A 19,487-nucleotide genomic window follows, 5' to 3' on the forward strand; every position below is an offset into this window, starting at 1 on the left:
GTACGTTTAAGTTGCTTTTGAAGTTATTTGTTTCACGTTGATTTCTGAAACGATCACACAGTTCAGAAAGGAGCTTCTTTTCTTCAAGATTCTGCGCACTTCAGACGCCGCAGACGCTTGAAGGCGTAAACACGCCAATCTGAAGTATCTCACACATGCTCATTCGCGTTTAAGTAGGAAGATCACGCTTGTTGACTCATAAGCGCAGTATTTCCTTTTATTGTTTCACTAGTCAGACTAGGTGTAGGGAGTGTTACCGCCTCATCTGCATGAATGTTTTGTCTATTGCAACTGCATTGGGATCGTGAAGGATATGATCTGAATACAAATGAGTATTGCATTTCTCATTTTTTATAACATAGAGATCTGTGAATCCCTCTTAAAAATACCATTTAACATACATACAGAATCTCTACATCCAAAGATCTAGGATCATAACTGGAGGTAGTAACCAGGAACGGATTGAGAGGATGGCTAAATGTGATGCCGAGTAAGCCAAAAATTTATTCCTTTAAGCTATTTCTCCAGTGATAGTACTATATTAAAAGAAAGAAGCCAAAGATAGTTTATAGCTAGGACATTATTGTCTTCATGTGTCACTGCTGGTATTTCCTTCTCTCAAAAATAAACAGCGGTATGTAAGCTCTTTGTAAGCATTATCTGTGAAAAGAATAGAGCTTGACTAATTCGCAGTAAAATTTCCATAGCTGCTTATCTTTTGATACGATGTAAGGAGCACATTGATCACTCACTACTTAACATAATATCTCATTCATAGTGCTTTCACGAAGTACGAAAATTGATACGATACTCTAAAGGTGTTGCTACAAAAAATACTTTAATTTAGTCAACGAACGAAATACGTTGCATCGTTCTGTTAATCACAGATAAAAGTGTACCTTATATGTTATAGTTTTAGGCTTCTTCTTTCTGAACTTTCCGTATTTGGAATCCGTACTTAGAGAAAGCTTATCAGTTTGTACAGCCTTCGTACTCAGAGAAAGCTTTACAGTTTGTATAGTCTTGTAGAAATGATATTTAGCCACCGTGCAATGGCATAGCTACAGGGGGGCAAAGGGGGACATCTGTCCCCGGACACAGCATCCAGGGGACGTCAAATTGATGACACAAAATTTTAGAATGAAATGTTTTCCATTCTCGGCAAGCAGTAGGGAGCACGAAATCTTCAGTTGTCCCTGGGCACGGCTCTGCCACCCTGATATCCTTAACTTCCATGTACCTCAAGCCAGTAAAGCGGTAAATGATACTCTACGAAAACACTGCATCCTCTGACTGCGACCTTTGACAGCGAAATGAAAACAAGACATCATTTTCCAAATGGCTACTCTGGATTTATTCGCATTTACAGCACAAAACATTATGTATGCATGTATGTGCATATATATATATGTATATATAAAATTCTAAAGATAAGTCATAATAGATGCAGTAACAATAAAAAAAGAAAAGAGACTTATCTGCGCTAAAGGCTGCTATATCATAATAAATTGGCAATGAAATGAAAAATCGGCACGTAAATTTAGTTCCAAAAAATTTTTTAATTAATAAATAATTAAATGTAAGGAAAAACAAATGAGTTATTTGAAAAAAAAAAGTTTGTCAATATTTTAATTAGCATTCGAATTCTGTATAACCTAGTCCTCTATTGCAGTAAAATCATTTAAAATTTATTATATATGTGAGTGTGTAATATAAATTCTGTAGCTATCCTGGCATTAGGAAAACAGCTGCGTGGATACTTAAGATGAGATAACGTAGAAGAAAAACTTTCAGACGTGGTCCTTGATTTAAACACATGATTTTGTTTTCATAACAGAGCAAGTCTGGATACGCATAAACAGATTCACACAGCATCATTTATTGAAGCGTTATGTACTCCATAATTTTATAAAGCTTACATCATCTTAGACTAAGGACGGAGTGGAAAACAAACTATCCGTAGCTAGCAACAAGGCGAAGGAGGGTAAGAAAAGTTGGGGCAATGGTACCCACGGGGCAAAAGGACTCGGTTCCTTTGTTTAAATTTTGAGGACTGGACCAGAGACATCCGCAATGCAGGAGGTTTATATAAAACATAAGGAAACATGAACGAATCAATTTCGAAAGATGATGTCCAGAAAAATTATTATAAACAATTCAGAACAGAAAGGGAAGATAGGCAAAAAATAAGAAATTAAATGCCAAATCAAGGCTAATAATTTTGAGTTAATATATATATATTTATATATATTATTGCAATTTCAGTATTCCGAAATTGAATTTGTGAAAATATTTTGTCTTATTAATAATAATTATTTAGTAATTTTTTCTAATTTGCTTTTTTTTACGTATTGTGTACAGAGATGGCGCCACTTGCTATTTAAACATTAATTTTACTTATATTTTCATTTTCTAATGCACTACTTTTAAATCTTACCCCGTTTAATAATTTTTTTTACTTTATTAAAAGCTGTTATATTGCTTCTTGCATTCTTTTTCTAATACAGTCAGATTTCATTATGAGGTCATCCGACCCATAACGTTACAATTTCTAAGCCCCAACAGAATATATAAAATTTTAATGTTTAAGTTCAATTTGTAATATTCCACTCGTGTTAAAAATTTAAGAGAATTTTTAAATTATGTCTGTTTTTACGAAACGTATTGTACCAAAGGTATAAATTATGCCAAAGCATTATGCAAATATTCTAGTCAATATATGCAAATATGCAAGTCTAATACGTAACCGTACATGTGTGTGCCTGCAGAGATGTGGTTGTGGAGGGGTTATAAACGCACGAAGGGGTTTCCGCGATTTGTGCGCTCATAATCCTTTTTACGACATTCCTCCTGTTTCTCGCAACAGAGAATAAATTTGGTTAAGTTATAAGGTATTTCTCCCGCCTTCTTAGCATGCCTTCGGGGTGTAGCGCTCAGCACGCTCGACGCGTATTCGAGAGGTCCGTGGTTCGAGTCCCGGCGAGGGCACTGCTCATTTTTCACATCTCCTGCTTCAAAAAAACGTAATGTCTCTACAAAGTGTGACTTAAAATGAGTATCCACGAACATGTATATGACGGAATGAGATGAAGAAATTGTTGATACACTGGAGGCAGAAGCTCAATGTAACACCCAGTGTCGTCTGTAACTTGTCCCTGGATCCATATCGATTTCAGGATACTGGATTGATATCGAGAAGTACTGGACAAAGTCGAAAAAGATCAACGGATGACAAATGAAGATCGTTATTTGGTACTTTCAGGGCCGCGACACAGGACTCTTATAGCTTCACAACTCTCATGTGAGCTGAATGTTGATACTGGAACCCGAATTTCAGGATGTACAGTTATCTAAAAGCTTCATGAGATAGGTCTGTTTGCCAGAAGATCCGCTGCTAGCGTCCCTTTTCCTGCAGTACACAAGACAGCACGTTTAGCATGGTGCAGCCAGCATACGCCTTAGACCAGACTTCAGTGGAGCACCATGCTTTTTACAGCTGAGTCGGATTCATTTGGACAAGGATTCTTGGCGTACCTGTATCTGGAGTGAGGCTAGAACACAATACCTTACGTCCCTCAATAGGGAAAAGGATCATTACGATGATGGAGATGTAATGGTTTGGGCAGGCATTATGTTGAACTGCCACACACCTCTGCATGTGTTCGACAAAGGCTCCATGACTGCTGTGAGGTATAGACAGGAGATCTTAGAGCTCTATGTTCGACGTTTCAGGGGTGCAGTTTGTCTTGGGCTCTTGTTATTGGACAACAGCGCTCATCCACCTAGGATTCAGCTGGTCGACGATTACCTGAAAAATGAGGCTATCCGATACATAAATTTTCCAGCCAGATCTTCTGACCTCAGCCCTATACAGCGTGTCTGGGACACTCTTGGGAGGGCATTTGCATCTCCATCTACCTCCGAGAACCATCCCGGAGTTGAAAACTGCTCTGCTGCAATGGTGGGATTGACTACCACAGGGACTTCTCAACTGCCTCCTGTCCAGTAAACTGTTCTGTCTGGCTGAGGCTTCATATTAGACTCATATTTTGTTCGATATCACAGAACGGATTTTGGACATCCCTGCACTATGAACTTTACTAATATTCATGCGTAGATTAAAAGGACTTTGGTACGTGTCTTTCTGTGTTATAAATGTATTTTCATGCCGCCCAGACGGTATAGCGGTTATGGGAGCCTACTGCGGTACCAAACGACCCAGGTTAGAATCACGGAGAAGAGGGCATCGACTGCCAGTAATGGGCACCCCTTCCAGATGACCATATTCTAAGTAGGATTGCGTCATTCAAAATTTGATGGCTCTAGGTACCGTTGTTTTATCGCAATGCAAAGAAGCATACCTGCATTTATGCAGATTCTTCAAATATAATACAGGGGGATACTATTTGGTGGCAACAGTTTGATAAGTGATACAGCTTTTCAAAGATCTCAACGCAAAATGCCTAAACGAAAACAATAGTCCCTCAGGGACAAAGCCCCCTTTAGACTAAAAATGTTTAAAATTCATCCTATATTCAATAATTTGGAATAAACTACACGCCAAAACTAGGGAAAAAAAATCTGATGTGTACACCACATGACTTCCTTGTACGAAATATTAAATTATACGCATTTTTTTTTGCATTTCATTTAAACTCATTGTATTGAATTAAATCTACTTCGCCGACAGCGCATAAACCACAATAGAATAAATGCATTCTTTAAAATTCACTCTAGTATTTGTTTACCATAGCGACACCCTGGCGCTAGATTCACTTAACAGTATTAATAATTATATAACAGTTAACTTATATAATAATTATATAACGGAAACTAAGTTAACTGTTATATAATCCAATAATTATGTAATCCAATAATTATACTGTCCAATAATCCAACTGTTATATAATCCAATAATTATATTACATAATCCAACAATTATATAACAGTTAACTTATATATTTCGTTCATATTATAACTCATAATGCACAAAATTTATATCATTTAAAGAATAGAATTATCTAATCGTTGCCACATGTTCTATTCAAATACTATAATAAAGCTAGAATGATGTATAAAAGAAATTAAGCAAACAAAACAAAAAGAAACAGTTTTTCATAGACGATTGAGTATTTCTCATTTAATTAATTCAGTTCTCAGTTCGTGAGAAGGCAAAAATACATATAAACTCAAAATATCTATATTAAAAATTACGAAGTAAATCTCAAATACTTATTTCCTCCAAAAATTCCAGAAAGAATTAAGCATGATTTAATTGGCAATAATAAATGAATGCGTTATCTTTGTTGTTGCAAAGCTAAGTTTCTCTAGATTGGCAACAAATCCACTAGTCTCCTGTTTCAAATGTAAACATCAATGGCCACCATAAAAAAAGGCTTAACGGCACTTAGACAACTTTAAAACTGTTGATAATTCTAAAAATATTGCATACAGATTTACTAAAGGCATAAAAACCTTAACCGGAAGATAAAAACAACATAATACAATCATTTTTAAAGCAAAAAATGTACAATTTACAAACATATAAGAGTAAAGAAACTAAGATCACTGAGCCGGGTAACAGAGTGGATATATATATAAATATATTTATATACGTTTGGTGCGGCCGATTGCAACCAAAATACGAGGTGCACATCTACATGTTATAGCAGTCATATATACAAAATTTCAACGTTCTGAGGTTACTCGTTTTTGAGTTATGCGAGATACAGAAGCATAGTACGTACGTACGTACGCACGTACGTACATACGTTCGTACAGACGCCACGAAAAATTCTCTTCAGAATTAATTTTAAAGCAGTTTTATAATTTTTTTTGAAGGAAAAGAGTATTTTATTCTGTCTTTACGTACAGATATCACGCAAAAATATCGTTAAATTGCATTCGATAGCGTCAAAATGGATATTTTCGTTGAAATATGCTGCCTGAAACTTTTCGCGATTACAATACTTCCTTTTTACTTCGTACAAGGAAGTAAAAAGCACAGTGGCAAACTGAAAGAAATAAGGGGGCAAAACATACCAAAACCAAAAATGAAAAGGAAATTTACATGTGTTACAACTATCTATGTTCTTGATGCGGTAATTTTGAATTTTCGGCACTTCTTACTTCGGTTTGCAAGAGCTAATATTGATAAGGACACGGATTACTTTGACCGTGTTTGTAATATTATTTTTAAAGTTTAAATTTTAATTTGTGTCTTTATCAGCTCAGGCTTTTTTATTTACCTCTTTCACTGCACTAAACCTCTGTTTTATGCAGAAATAGACGAAAATTTGATTTTCATTTTTGGAACATTTTACACCCACTCACTTCTTTCAGTTTGCCACCATGCTTCTGTATCTTGGTTTTTCCATGCAGTTTATTCCGAATTGAATATGGGATAAATTTAAACGTATTTTTTATTAGTCCAAAGGAGCAAGTTGCCCTGAAGGACTGAAATTAAATATTAAGGAATCTGCACAAATGTATGTATGTTTATCGCATTGTGACAAAACAACAGTACTTAGAGCAAACCAATTTTGAATAATATACGTTTCCACCCGAATATGGGCATCTGGAAGCCCAAATTTGAAATTTGGAATTTGTTAGTCTAAAGGGGTAATTTGCCCTGAAGAACTATTAATTTCGTTTACGTTGAAAACTTTAAAAGGCTGTATTCCTTTTCAGATTGTTGCCACCAAATACTATCGCCCTGTACTATATTTGAAGAAATTAAATAATGAAGAATCTGCATAAATGTATATATGTTTTTTGCATTGCCATAAAACAACGCTACCTAGAGTCATCCAATTTTGAATGACATAATTCTACTGCGAATAGGGGCATTTGAATGCCCAAATTTGAAATATGGAATTTATTTTATTATCGATTACATATTTTGTAAAACTTTAACGAATTTTTGAGTAACAAACTCAACGATTTAAAAGCGGGCAATGGCAACGTTGTACAGAAAAAACACTTCCTCCACCGCGCGACTCTCTGTGTTAGAAATTCTAAAGATATTCTAATTTTAAAACTATTTTTAATTATTGCTGTTGAATTGAATTTTATGGCTTAAGTGCGAAGAACGTGATAGATAGTTAATAAATAAATGTAACACACAAAATGTTAAAAAACGCCCCTTCGGACGTAATTTAAAATCTGAAACATTTCAGATTTGCTTTATTATTATTATTATTATTATTTATTTATTTATTTTCCTAAATTTTATTTTGCTTAGGGCTGGGCCTACACTTTTTGCCTCCCGGTGCAACTTTCGCGATTCCGAAATTCTGCCGTCCGATTCTTTCCTAAATTCTAAAAATTTTGCCGCCCTTAATTCTGCAGCCAGGTACGACTACGCACGTTATGGCGCCGGCCCTGACTTCGCATTGCATATATATATATAGACATAAAATTAAAAAAAATAGAACCTAATTCACAAAGACATGAAAAAATAAAATCAAAACTAGTAAACTTTTCTAATTAAAAATATCAGCTAAAAACTGTTTTAAAAAAATTCATACTGTAATACAGTGGTGCCCAACCTTTGGCCTCTGGCAAGCACATTTTGGCCTATCGCGAGCATATTTCCGAAACATCAATATTTTTGTTAAACATATTTCCAGTCTTATATGATACATCTGACATATTAATTTCGGAAAATGGGCTTGAGATGAATAATAATATTGGCTGAACTTTACGGAAATCGGAGAAGCGGAGTTCAAAATTATGTTTCAGTGCAGTTAGGTTTTCCGAGTATTTCTCTGTTTCAATTGCCTTGTGGTTATTAATATGGCTTGATAAATTCTGAAAATAGACGAAATTTTTTCCTTCCGTCTAATTTATCCACAAATTTAACTTTATCTGAAAAGCAGTTACAGTCCCAGTCAATTGAAAAAGGGTTTTTCTTGGAGGTCTTCGTTCAGTTTGTTCAGTTTAGCTGTTATATGCGTGAAAAAATACAGATCGGATAACCAATTATTATCGTCCAATTCTTTATAACTTTCGTTTCGGGATTCCAAAAACTGCTTTATTGGCTAAAGAAGTTCTACAAATCGTTGAAGTACTTTTCCCCTGCTGAGCCATCTAACATCGGAATGAAGCAATAAGATTCCATGTTCGCTAGCATCAGTCAGCAATCAGTTATTTTATAACGTCTTGAAAGATATCTCTTATGACTATAAATGCTTACCATATTTTAACAACTAAGAAATACAAATGAATGGTTAATTTTAAAATATGTATTGTTTATACTACCTAATCGGACTGGCGAGCACATGCAAAACGATTGGCGAGCACACTTGTGCTCGCAAGCATAAGTGTGCTCGCCAACCTTGTGCTCGCGAGCACAAGGTTGGGCATCGCTTCTGTAATATATACATATTGACGTATTTTAAGACCCTCTTTCTGTTCTTTTCTTTTTTTAACATCGAACGTATCAAATCATATTGCCTACCGTATTTTATTTTTGTGAATTCTCCTCGAATGATCCTGCAAGTAGTGTCATTTCCTCCACATACCCCACAGGAGTCAGGCCTTGCCTCGGAGTACAATACATGATCACAGCCAGCTGGCTAACAATAGAAACGTTAAACGAATATTAGAAAACATATTAAATAAATACATAAGAAATAGCATAATATTATAACACAATCCGAGTGTTAAAACATTTGTACCCAAGAAACATAGTGCTGCATTTTGCAAGAGATAAATTTGTGATACCGTAACTTCACACAGATTTTTGTGATATTTACCCATGAATTACGAAAGTATTCGATTGGACTATTAAACTAACCGCAAAGCATACGAGGTCTATATCCCTAGAATATCTGTATCCCAGTTCTTGTTGAGTTACTCCTGAAGGATAGAATCTAAGGACCTTTTACTTCTAGTCCTCTACAAAAAGAATTTCTTTGAAGAGCTATTACGCTGCTAAAACACTGTATAGTAACGAGCTTTCAGGCTTTACCAGAGGTTCGACATTAATCTCAGAGACTAGTCAATCGCTCACGATATTGTCTAGGGCGGCCTTACAACACTTAACGTAAATTACATCTTTTTGTTTAAAACAAACTACCTCAGCAAATCTCTTAGCTAATAAACTATATTTGCTACCGATAAGTTGGAGCAGCAACTAGAAGAAAAATTTATAAAAAATGCTGTAGTTGAACGAAATATGCTGCGATACTGATTGAGTTACAAAATGCTTGCAGCTTGAAATAAAGTAGCTGTTGAAGAGGAAGAAAACAAAATTCACCAAGAACACTACAAATTTTTTGTTTGCTACATGAACATGACATCACTGCTTTCATGAATGTTGGATGTTGTTTGAGTTGGCCACCATCCGGAGCGTTAGCCATATCGTATTTAGACGCCAATTCGTTGGAAGATGTTAGGACTATGACAGTGACATGAGGTCTGTTAAACTGAAGGTTTATTAAATGAAAAAAGGTTAATAATGACAGCATACAAAAATTTTCACAAGGCTTAAGCATACGTATCACCTTGAACAATCAAGGGAAAGACAAAATATTAACAGCGTGATATGAATATAATTAAATTGCAGATGCTCAAGTTAGTGCGTAAGTTTTGTACGAAGGTATGATCTAAACACTAAGCAATTGATAAACAAGTAGTCTAACTGAAAATACATATAAGTACAAAATTATATATATAGCTGAATCCGGGTAACAGCGCGAATATAGAGGGGACATATACCAATGTACTCCTATTGTTGTGAGAAACTTACATTAACAGGTGCTTGGAGCAGGCTGCATACGGCTGCAATGGCTGAGTGGGAAGTTACACAGTATGAAATGGCAAAGCCAATCTTATTTTGTGCAGATCTATTACTACTAATATTAGCAGCTCATGCTGACCATTTTATGAAAGCTGGTTTTTTAAAATGGTATTCTGACGCTTGTGAGCAATCAAGTATGTAGTAGGCTGCTGTTTCCTCCCTAGTGCATACATATAGATCTGTGTCATTGCAACGGGAGTGGTGCAAATATGCAAGGAACGGACCGTATCCGCAAAATGGATTGTTCGAGTGAAGAGGAGCAGCTTCGTAGTTCCTCTGCCACCTTTGGAAAGAAAAGGAACACTGCGTAGGCTCCTGCCAGTTTTTGAGAATATGCTCCTGGATAGTCCGCTTAAGATATAATGTGGGGTAGAGAGAGAGAGAGAGATCACTTCATCTTGGACATTGCTGCCTGCTTGGAACCCAACATAGGTTAGGTTAGGTTAGGTTATTTAATTACGGCAAAGCCTCGAGGGCTATCTGCCTAAGGGGTGGAATGCCTTCGTGGAGGACTTTCTAAGGGAAACTGGCTCGTATACACGTTACACATAGGGAAAACCATGAAAACACCCATGCATCCAGCCCTTTTGCGGGATTCGAACCTCGGTCCGAACTATCAGTGTTTAGCGACTTTACCTGTCGGCCGCTGGTGGGCGGAATCCAACATAGAACAGGACGGTTATGAGAAGGAATTTGTAACATTAGGTGGTGCTTGGTATGTACCAATAGATGTCTGCTACATGTGCCCGTATTATATGATCTGGCCGACTCTAAATCGTGGCATTTGGCGCATGGTCGAGTGCTTAGCAGATCCAGCATATAGCGCTGTTAGTTTATCTTGTAAAACGGAATTGTTTAATTCGAGCCCGTGTGTCCACTTGCATTAAACAATGTTATTTCATATGACTACTAAAATGAAAGACCAGGAAAGGTTTCCTCACTTAAAATGTTATAAATTGCAGCGACCTATTGTTCGGATATTTAAAGTGAAATACCAGCATTTTATTTTTCCGCATGCCTTACAAGGAATCTGCGACAAAGAATTTTCAGTTTTGTTCCTTTTCTCAAATAAAATTCATCGGTATATTAATGGACAACACTACTGGACACTGATAGTTCGTCTTGAGTTTGGTTCACGGTAAATGGCATAGTTGTATGAAGTTTTTTGCGGTTTTCCCTATATGTAAAGTGAACAAGGCTCAGTTTCCTTAAACTGTTTTTTACGAAAGCATCTCTCTCACTGCAGGTTCCCTTCGCATGCATTGCCGTAATTAGTCAATTCGCCAACCATAATAAATAAAACTAAGTATTTTGACTCCAAAAGCATTTCCCTCAAATTTCGTAGAAAATATCGGTAAAAAACCTGTTCTATAATATTCAAGACGTGTTATTTATGCCTGATTATTCTTCTCAGCTAGCATGAGGAACTAGACTAAATGATCCATTAATTATACAACTTTTCTACAGGTCTTTACTCGGCTTTTATTTTTGCAACTTTTGATCTAGACATGTACTTCAAGTTACAAAAATGTTTTAAATATCGCAAAGATTCACGTTTTCCTACTTTTAAAGTTTAAAAAAATATATATAAGATACGGAAATCTAACTTGTCACACGTTCTTCTGGCCCTTAGAATTATATCTAGAAAATTTTTGTATTTGTTATAAACGCTTGCGCCCCATAATCCGGAAACTGACCGAGATATTTGATATTATAATCGAGAATCATATTTAGGGTACATACACAAAATGAACAGAAAATGTTTGCATTTGGATGCAACCAAAAATAAAATATCTTTTAGAAAAAGGATTTTGAAGTTCGAGTATTCCAATGCAAAATTATAGTGAAAAATATTGATCAATATAATTTTTCAAAATGAAGATATTATTCACAGAATCTTAAAATTCGTCTTCAAGAAAATACTGACAGACTTTAGTATGAGCGCTCAGCGAACTCATGCTAGTATTTACATTAATTAATGATGAAAATATTTGTACTTCAATGAGATTCTAAAGCAATAACATTTCATAAGAATATTATTAAAGCATTTTTTGGCTTGAAAACTTATAAATTATTTGTGTGAAAATTCTTCGGGTAAAATTATTAATAAAAGATATTATTAAATCAAAAAAAAAATGTATCACGGAATAGGATTTAAGAGATAAAAAATCAACATCGCATTTTTCTAATTTATTTAGTAAATCAATGCAAATTGAGCGTCAAAAACTGCTAAATTTGAAATTAAATATCTCGATCAATTCTTGTCGTTCGGGAATCAAAATTTTTGTGTTTCATTTTTTAAAACGACTAAAAAATTTTCCTAGCTATAAGTATACAAACGGAAGAAAATATAAAAAGTTAGATTTTATAATATTAATAGCATGATATCTACATGCAACGGTTGCGAAAATAAAGGCCGGTTAAGGATTTCTGTGGACACGGGGTACAATGAAACTGAGTCTCGAAGATAAAAAATTTAGGATCCACCGAGGGGCGAATGGTTAAACTCGTTGAGAATTCGCAATTTGACGTAGCTTCGAATTCCGGCGGACGGGCTAGTTGTCCGGACGGGTTGTTGATGGATTTCGGTGGTTTTCCCCACTTGTAGGTAAACGATAACCGGCATCATTCTGTATTGGCTAATAATACTGGTGTATTTTGCCATTATAAGCCAGCCTATCATAAAAAAGGGTTAGGCAAAGGCTACAGTCAACAATTCTTTGCACAATTCTCCATTCATTGCAACACTCTGACGCCTTCGCTAAAGAATTATCCAACTGATAAAGCTGGTCAGATTTCGACCTAGCACAAAGACAAACTATTATGAACGAAAAGTTATTCCATGAATAGTCGAATGAAAAAATACCCTGACAGTGGTGTCAAATTTCAAAATAATTTTGGTAATGATAAATATAATTTCACAAAACCGGCGGACAGAATAAAGGAAATGCGCCAAAAGGAATGGTTGTTTCAATAGACATTCTTCATGCAGAGTAACTTGAAAATCAGAAATAATATGTTTAAAATATTTCTTAGGTTGAATGGAAAATGGCCCTCCATTGGCCAAGCACGTAAGATTGCTAAACACTGGTATTTCGAACACTATGTTCGAATACCAGCGAACGAACTCGCTACACGAGCTTTTTCGTAGCTTTTTCTACGTTTATCGTGAATGCCAACGAGATTCCCTACGAAGAAAATCCTCCATGAAGGCATTCTTCTCCTAAGGCAAATAGCTTTCGCGTACTTTGCCTTAATCGATTAAAGAATCAACCAAAGTTCACATAAATGCAAGATCAAAATGTAAATTCGTGAATATAATTAAATATGTAATAACTTCATTTTCAAAATGAACTTTTCAAATTTATAAATACTACAGGAAATTCGAAAACTCAGTTACTAAATTTCTAAACTCACTTCACTAAGTTTCTTACCATACATTTTCCATTGATGCATATATCAAAAGTGTCTGCTCCACAAGTGGTTCCATCAATTACTTTCTCTTTTAGAAGGAAATACGCTGCAGTAGCATTAGCTAGGCAATATAATTTGCATCTATCCTTGATATTGGCTGTAAAATTAAACAAAATATACTCTATGGCTATGCTACTATATTTACTGAGTCTAAATTGCATCTTAGAGATTTGTATGTCAATCATAGTAAACTTAACAACTTAAATGCGAATATCATATACACGCTAATGTTTGTAAAAATTGAAACACCATGAAGGAATTATGCAAAATGTTGAAAGACATGCAAATGATTAGAATGACGAAGTGATTGCGCATGCATGGGACGAGAACCGGCCACTTGTTTCATGTATATAAAGGGCTGTAAAGTTGCTTGAAATCTGTTTATCGTCCTCTGACTGCGGTTAACGTTTAATTAGTGGTCAATATGTTTTGCCAACAGCGGAGGGTACCATATCAACAACTAACGGAATTCGAACGAGGCTGCATCATCAGTATGCGGGAGGGTGGACATTCGTTATCAACCAATCGCAGCCCGCACGCAGCGTAATTCCACAACAATCATGCGCGTTTGGAAGAAATGGACAGAAGAGAACCAAACAAGGCGAAATCCTGACAGTGGGGCACGCAATAACACAACATCACGGAGCGACAGACACCTCATCCACATGGCTGTGACGGATCATACAGCGTTCTCTCGTTGGAGTACGGTTACAGGTGTTGTGTTGTTTAGCTTCACGGTTCGTCGCCGTTTGCTGCAGCATGAACTACGTGCAAGCGTTTCTCTACGCAGGATTCCCTTGTCGCTAAATCACAGACGCCTCCGACTTGGGAAAGCAACACAGTGCGTGCTCTGTGGCAACAATTATTTTCTCCAATGAATTTCGCTACAATCTGGAGTACAATGATCGAAGAGTAAGCGTCAGACGTTACAGAGGGGAGCTTCTGTTCCCACAGTGTGTTATGCAGCATCATACCGCACAAACGACTGGCATCATTGTGTAAGGAGCTATTGATATACTCGCCGATCCCATCTATTGCAGATTGCGGGAAACCTCAACAATGATCGCTACATACGAGAAGTTGTGAAGCCAAAGGTCCTCCCCATTTTTCGACGCATTCCGGGCGCTGTATTTCAGCAGAATAATTCTCGCACACATGTTTCTCAGACTACACAAGCCTTCTTTATGGCACAACAGGTTTCCCTTCTTCCATGGCCTGCTTATTCCCCGGATATGTCGCCTATTAAGTATGTCTGGGATTTAATTAGTCGACGACTCACTCGTGAAGCTGATGGGCACACACTAAGATTGAAGTTTAGAGTCAAGTCGAAGAACGCCATTCCCCAGGATTACATTCAGAACTTTTATGATTCAATGCCACGACGTGTACAGAGGCTCATCGCACATATACAAGTACTGATTTCCGACGTTCGTTTGTTTTTTGTCTTGTAAATTTGGTCATTTATTTGAACTACTATCAGTAAATATGTGGAATAACTTTCATTCATTTCTGACATTTCCTTCATGGTATTACATATTTCATAAACATTAGTGTATTACATATAGATAAATAAGAGAACAATGCATCAGTTAATTATTTTAAACAAATTATATTACTAGCAGAAACCATTGTTTATGCTTTTCCCTCTCTGTTCTTTAAATAACAAAGCAGTTCGAAACTAAAAGTTTTCAAATTATGAAAAGAGTAGGAGGAATGTCATATGTTAAGTGCAAATATAAATATTAAAACTTTTCGTAATTACACAGAAATAAACAATTACACTTAAAAATTAGGCTTTGCTTCTCTAACTAATTTTAAATTTAACAGTTGCGTGTTTCCTTTCCAATTTGATTTTAAGGATTTGCATACTTAGTATACACATTTAAAAATCATTAAAAATCATTAAAATCATTAAAAGAAAAGAAATCATTAAAAAATGATATAACTCCTCTAAACACAGATCCTTTGCCAGATTAGTCCATACAAACAGTTTGGATTGGTTTATTTTGATTAACGCAAAACACTCGATGGCTATCTGCCTTCATGTAAGCAATAAATGAACAATTACATAAATATATCATAAAAACATTAGTTTTTGTTTCATCGGTTTTTTATAAAAAAGTAAAACTTTAAAACCAGTTACTTTAAATTGGGTCATTATTTCATTTTCTAAATACTGATAACTAATTCAAGGTAAACATTTCATAAGAAAGAACCCCAGGCTTTGCTATATCATTTGGCAGAAGAACTGCAATGCTTTGCTATCAATCGTACTTGAAACAAACAAAATCTTTTAGAAGTTGCATAATCCCTGAATATAAATTTTCTGATGCTCATAAATTCTAATATTGGGTTCTAAACACGGATTCCTTTTTTTGAACGTTCATTCGAGCAAGATCTAGAGTAGAGACCCTTGTGTATTTCATATAAGATTACTTTTAGATATAGCGGGACGTCTACTCTAACTGGACTGGAATTCTCTCTCCTAGCTGATACAGTAAATACAGATATCATCGTTATTTACTGACTGTGTAAGTCTAGAAAAGGCTGTTTCTACTCTAAATGATCATTTTGATATATAACATATGTTACCGTGAAAGACCGAAATTGGAGAATGTCGACTTTCACCGGAGAATATCAACATTCACCAAATACGTCGGTGAAAGACCGAATATTTCACTACATTCTTCTATATTCAGACCCTCACCGGTGTATGTTGACAATTACAGATATGCTCTGGTGAAAGTCGAAAAGAGAGGTCATAAAGTGCCATAATAGTTAATAAATAAGATTTGAATGACATAATTTAGTAAGTTTTTTATTACTGTTATTTTATTTTCTCATTTAGAACGTACTGTATAATTAAGTAAGTTTTTAACTTCTATTATTTTCCTTTCTCATTTTGAATGTATTGTGTGTTTTAGGTTCTCATGTTCTTAAGTTCTTATTTCAAGTCTCAAGTGCGTTTATTCGCAACTGAATTACGGAGAAGAAAATATAATATTGTTATATGTTCAACATTCACCATTAGTACATGGTGAATGTCGACATTGACCGGTGTAAGTCAGAAATAAGAGTTTTTTTAAATATTTCGGACATACACCAAGAGACTATGTGAATGTTGACATTCACCGGTGAAAGTCGACATTCTCCAGATTTCGGTGTTTCACCGTAAAAAATATATATCCTTAGCCCCATTAGTAGCCGAGCTGTTAAGACTACTGAATACTGGAAGGAACTAGGTGGCTGCATAATTCGTTTTCTCTATGTGTAATGTGAATACAAGCCAGTTTCCCTTAGAAAGTCCTCCACTCATGCATCCCTCCTCTTATGCAGATAGTCCTAGAGAACTTTGCATACTCAGTGAACCTAACCTAATTTTATATATCCTTCCTTCCACGTCGTATGAAAGAACGACTGAATGGGCCCACACATGAAATAAACTGAAAACTCATGGAAGTTCATAATTCTGAATTCAGATACTGACTGCAAATCATTAACCATGGGCATTCGATATGGAAACGATCGGGAAAGAATCAGGCAGCATCAAAGCAGAGTTACTCCAAAAAGAGATTACGATGTATATGTTACAGATATGTTTGTGGTAGTATTACTTCAGATGGACCATAATTCCATGTATTCACAATTAAAACCTTTAGAAAATAATTAAAATTATTGGAAAGTATCCTTAACTTTGAGAATAGTTTCACACAAGTCCAATAGGAGAAACAGTCATATCACAAAATGACATCTCTTTACCAGATTAAGCTCGAGTAGTAGAACAATACTTTCAAGAATACAGACAGGATAATACAAAAATATTTTGATCAGATCTATAGCTACACTGAAATCAAACCGAGGATGTATTTCAAGTAAACCGAGGAAATACGCTAAATTTCAACTAGTCAAGTTTCGGCTCTTAAAATGGCACCCGCAACCAAAGGAGCGTTTGTAGCTTCTTTAGCGGTATAAGAATTCCTCATATGACTTTTTTCTTTCAGTGAATTTTCTGACTGTTCCTCTTATTAGGAAGACACGCATATAAAATGTGCTAATTTTAGTAGTAGTTCTTCTAGTGCTGTTATTCTGTAAAGTTCCATTATGTTATTCTAACCGGTTATTACTATTCATCTTTTCTGACTCTTCTCCTTTCCGTTTCTCTACCAGAATGCAAATAACGTTCAGAGTATTTATGTTCCGGATTATTAGGATGAGCATGTTTCTGCCTCTCGAGACCACGTTCCTAGGTTTCTGCTAGCTCAGATAAGATTGTATTATTCGGCTTGCGATACTGCTGTGGCATTTAAATTGCTAAGCCTGTAAGAAATATCAGCCAACTTTACGTTAAATCTATTGTGTAGCCCTTAGCTACTAGATTTAGTTTTAAATTTGAAATCTCACTGTTACACCTCCTGGAAGTTTCATCTCCATAACAGGCGGCTGAACTGTAAGCACGAGACGTGCATTCTATTTTTAAGCTCTTATTTAATAAAAAGATTTGTTTTAAAACTTTTTAAAGACGTTGTAGTTCTTCAATAATTCACTCTATGTCTGTACGGAATTTGGACTTAGTTTATGCTACGAAAGAACACAAAACTCTATAACTTTCTCTCTATAACACAAACTCTATAACACAAAACTCTATAGCCGTCGCCATTTCACCGTGGCCGTTTCGCCATCTGTTCCTCTTATTTTCTTTACATGACTGTATTATATCTTGCGGTATTATGCTCGTATTAAATTTATTCAGTTTAATAATTCTGTTTACCTTCTGTACACTTAAAAAAGGTTCCTTGTAATATATATAATTGTTTATACGACATAAAGAAATTAAACTTATTTGGAAAATTATGTCAGTATTAAAGACAACTGGGGCTGAAAGTAATGTTAATAAATATTATTTATAATGCAAAACGATACAGATTTCGTCATGTAGTTCAAGAAATCACGGAAAATGTTCTTTTCCTCCGAAATGATTATAAATATTGTGTGTAGTCTTCTCAGATAACAATGCATGTTTTATTTTTGTTATGTATGCTTTATATCTGTAAGCTGATCATTATGACCGAGATATCATTGTATGTGGGGGGGGGGCATTATGCTGCATGGTAGAACACCACTTCACAATTTTTGATGTAGATATTATTATATTTCAGCGGTATTGCATCGATATTTTCCCGGTCATGCTCATCTTTTCAGTGGTACGGTGGATCAAGACAGCTGAATTATTTGAAACTCGCTAAAGGGAAGGTGTTGAACGAGTGAAACAATGTGCGTATTCATTGGACTTATTGGACCTTTCAATGTTCCAATAGACCTTTTTAAATCATAGGTTTATGGATGACAACAATCATCCAGAATCTGATGAAAATTTGCTTTAGCTAATGAGAGGTGTTTTAATAGCGAAACTGGTTTCGTGCTGTAATAGTGAAAGTGGTATCTTTACTGTCGATGACAGCAAAACCCCTTGAAACGTTATATACGTGGTGTAATTCTGTAACTGATAACTTAAGCGGTATCAGAAATGAACTAGGCTATTTGCTCAATGTTTCTCTTTTTTTGGGAGCTTCTAATTCTTTTTAGGCGCCAGCAGTATCTTTTGCATTATATATGGTGTCTCGTTGCTTTAATATGCTGCTGATGTTTGCCGGGAACTAGCACATTCTTGTTTTGAACCTACTATATTTATTATCAAATAACCCAAAAGCATTTGCCACTTCTCGGATAGAATTGCCCTCATGTCTGCTGGCCCTACAAATTGCTCGCTTTCAAAAGATTCCCGGACAAAATCTGCACCTCACAGAAATTTAAAATTGAGATTACTTTCCAAATGACATAAACTAACGAATCTAGGCAAAATTATGCTAATGAAACTAAGGAATAGGAAACTACCGAAAGTCGCATAAATTGATGAAAGTAATAAGCCTGTAAAAATTCTTACTTAGGCTGTAATGTGGAACCCATATCACACTTTCATTAATTCCTTGGAAGCCGAAAGTTTTCCCATTGAAAGCAGAGCACTGTTCTCCGCGAAAATCTTTAGAGCCTATAGGACAGTCCTGAAACGAAAATTAAAAAAAAAAAAAAAATGTTGCCACATTATTAGAGTTTGCGAAAGATAAACAGAGTGCAGGAACAGTAAAGCAAATTAAATAAAGAAGGGAGATTAATAATTCCATAACGGGTTTTTAGTTTACTACAGAAAACA

General features: G+C 35.5%; 1 protein-coding gene across 2 annotated transcripts in view; it reads right to left on the reverse strand.

Moving 5' to 3' along the window:
- Nucleotides 1-19,487, reverse strand: part of LOC118185900 (A disintegrin and metalloproteinase with thrombospondin motifs 9-like) — a 524,770-nt gene that overhangs the window by 84,539 nt on the left and 420,744 nt on the right. For both annotated transcript variants that reach the window (XM_085807795.1, XM_035355846.2), the window contains 3 exons: nucleotides 19,221-19,338; nucleotides 13,240-13,376; nucleotides 8,462-8,579 (listed from right to left, as the gene is read on the reverse strand). In XM_085807795.1, coding sequence (XP_085663921.1) covers nucleotides 8,462-8,579; nucleotides 13,240-13,376; nucleotides 19,221-19,338 — 373 coding nt within the window. The remainder of the gene's footprint in view (nucleotides 1-8,461; nucleotides 8,580-13,239; nucleotides 13,377-19,220; nucleotides 19,339-19,487) is intronic.

This window comes from Stegodyphus dumicola, chromosome X1 (assembly GCF_044657685.1).
Source record: "Stegodyphus dumicola isolate Sdum_Otavi_A_Nest chromosome X1, ASM4465768v1".
NCBI classification, from domain to species: Eukaryota; Metazoa; Arthropoda; class Arachnida; order Araneae; family Eresidae; genus Stegodyphus; species Stegodyphus dumicola.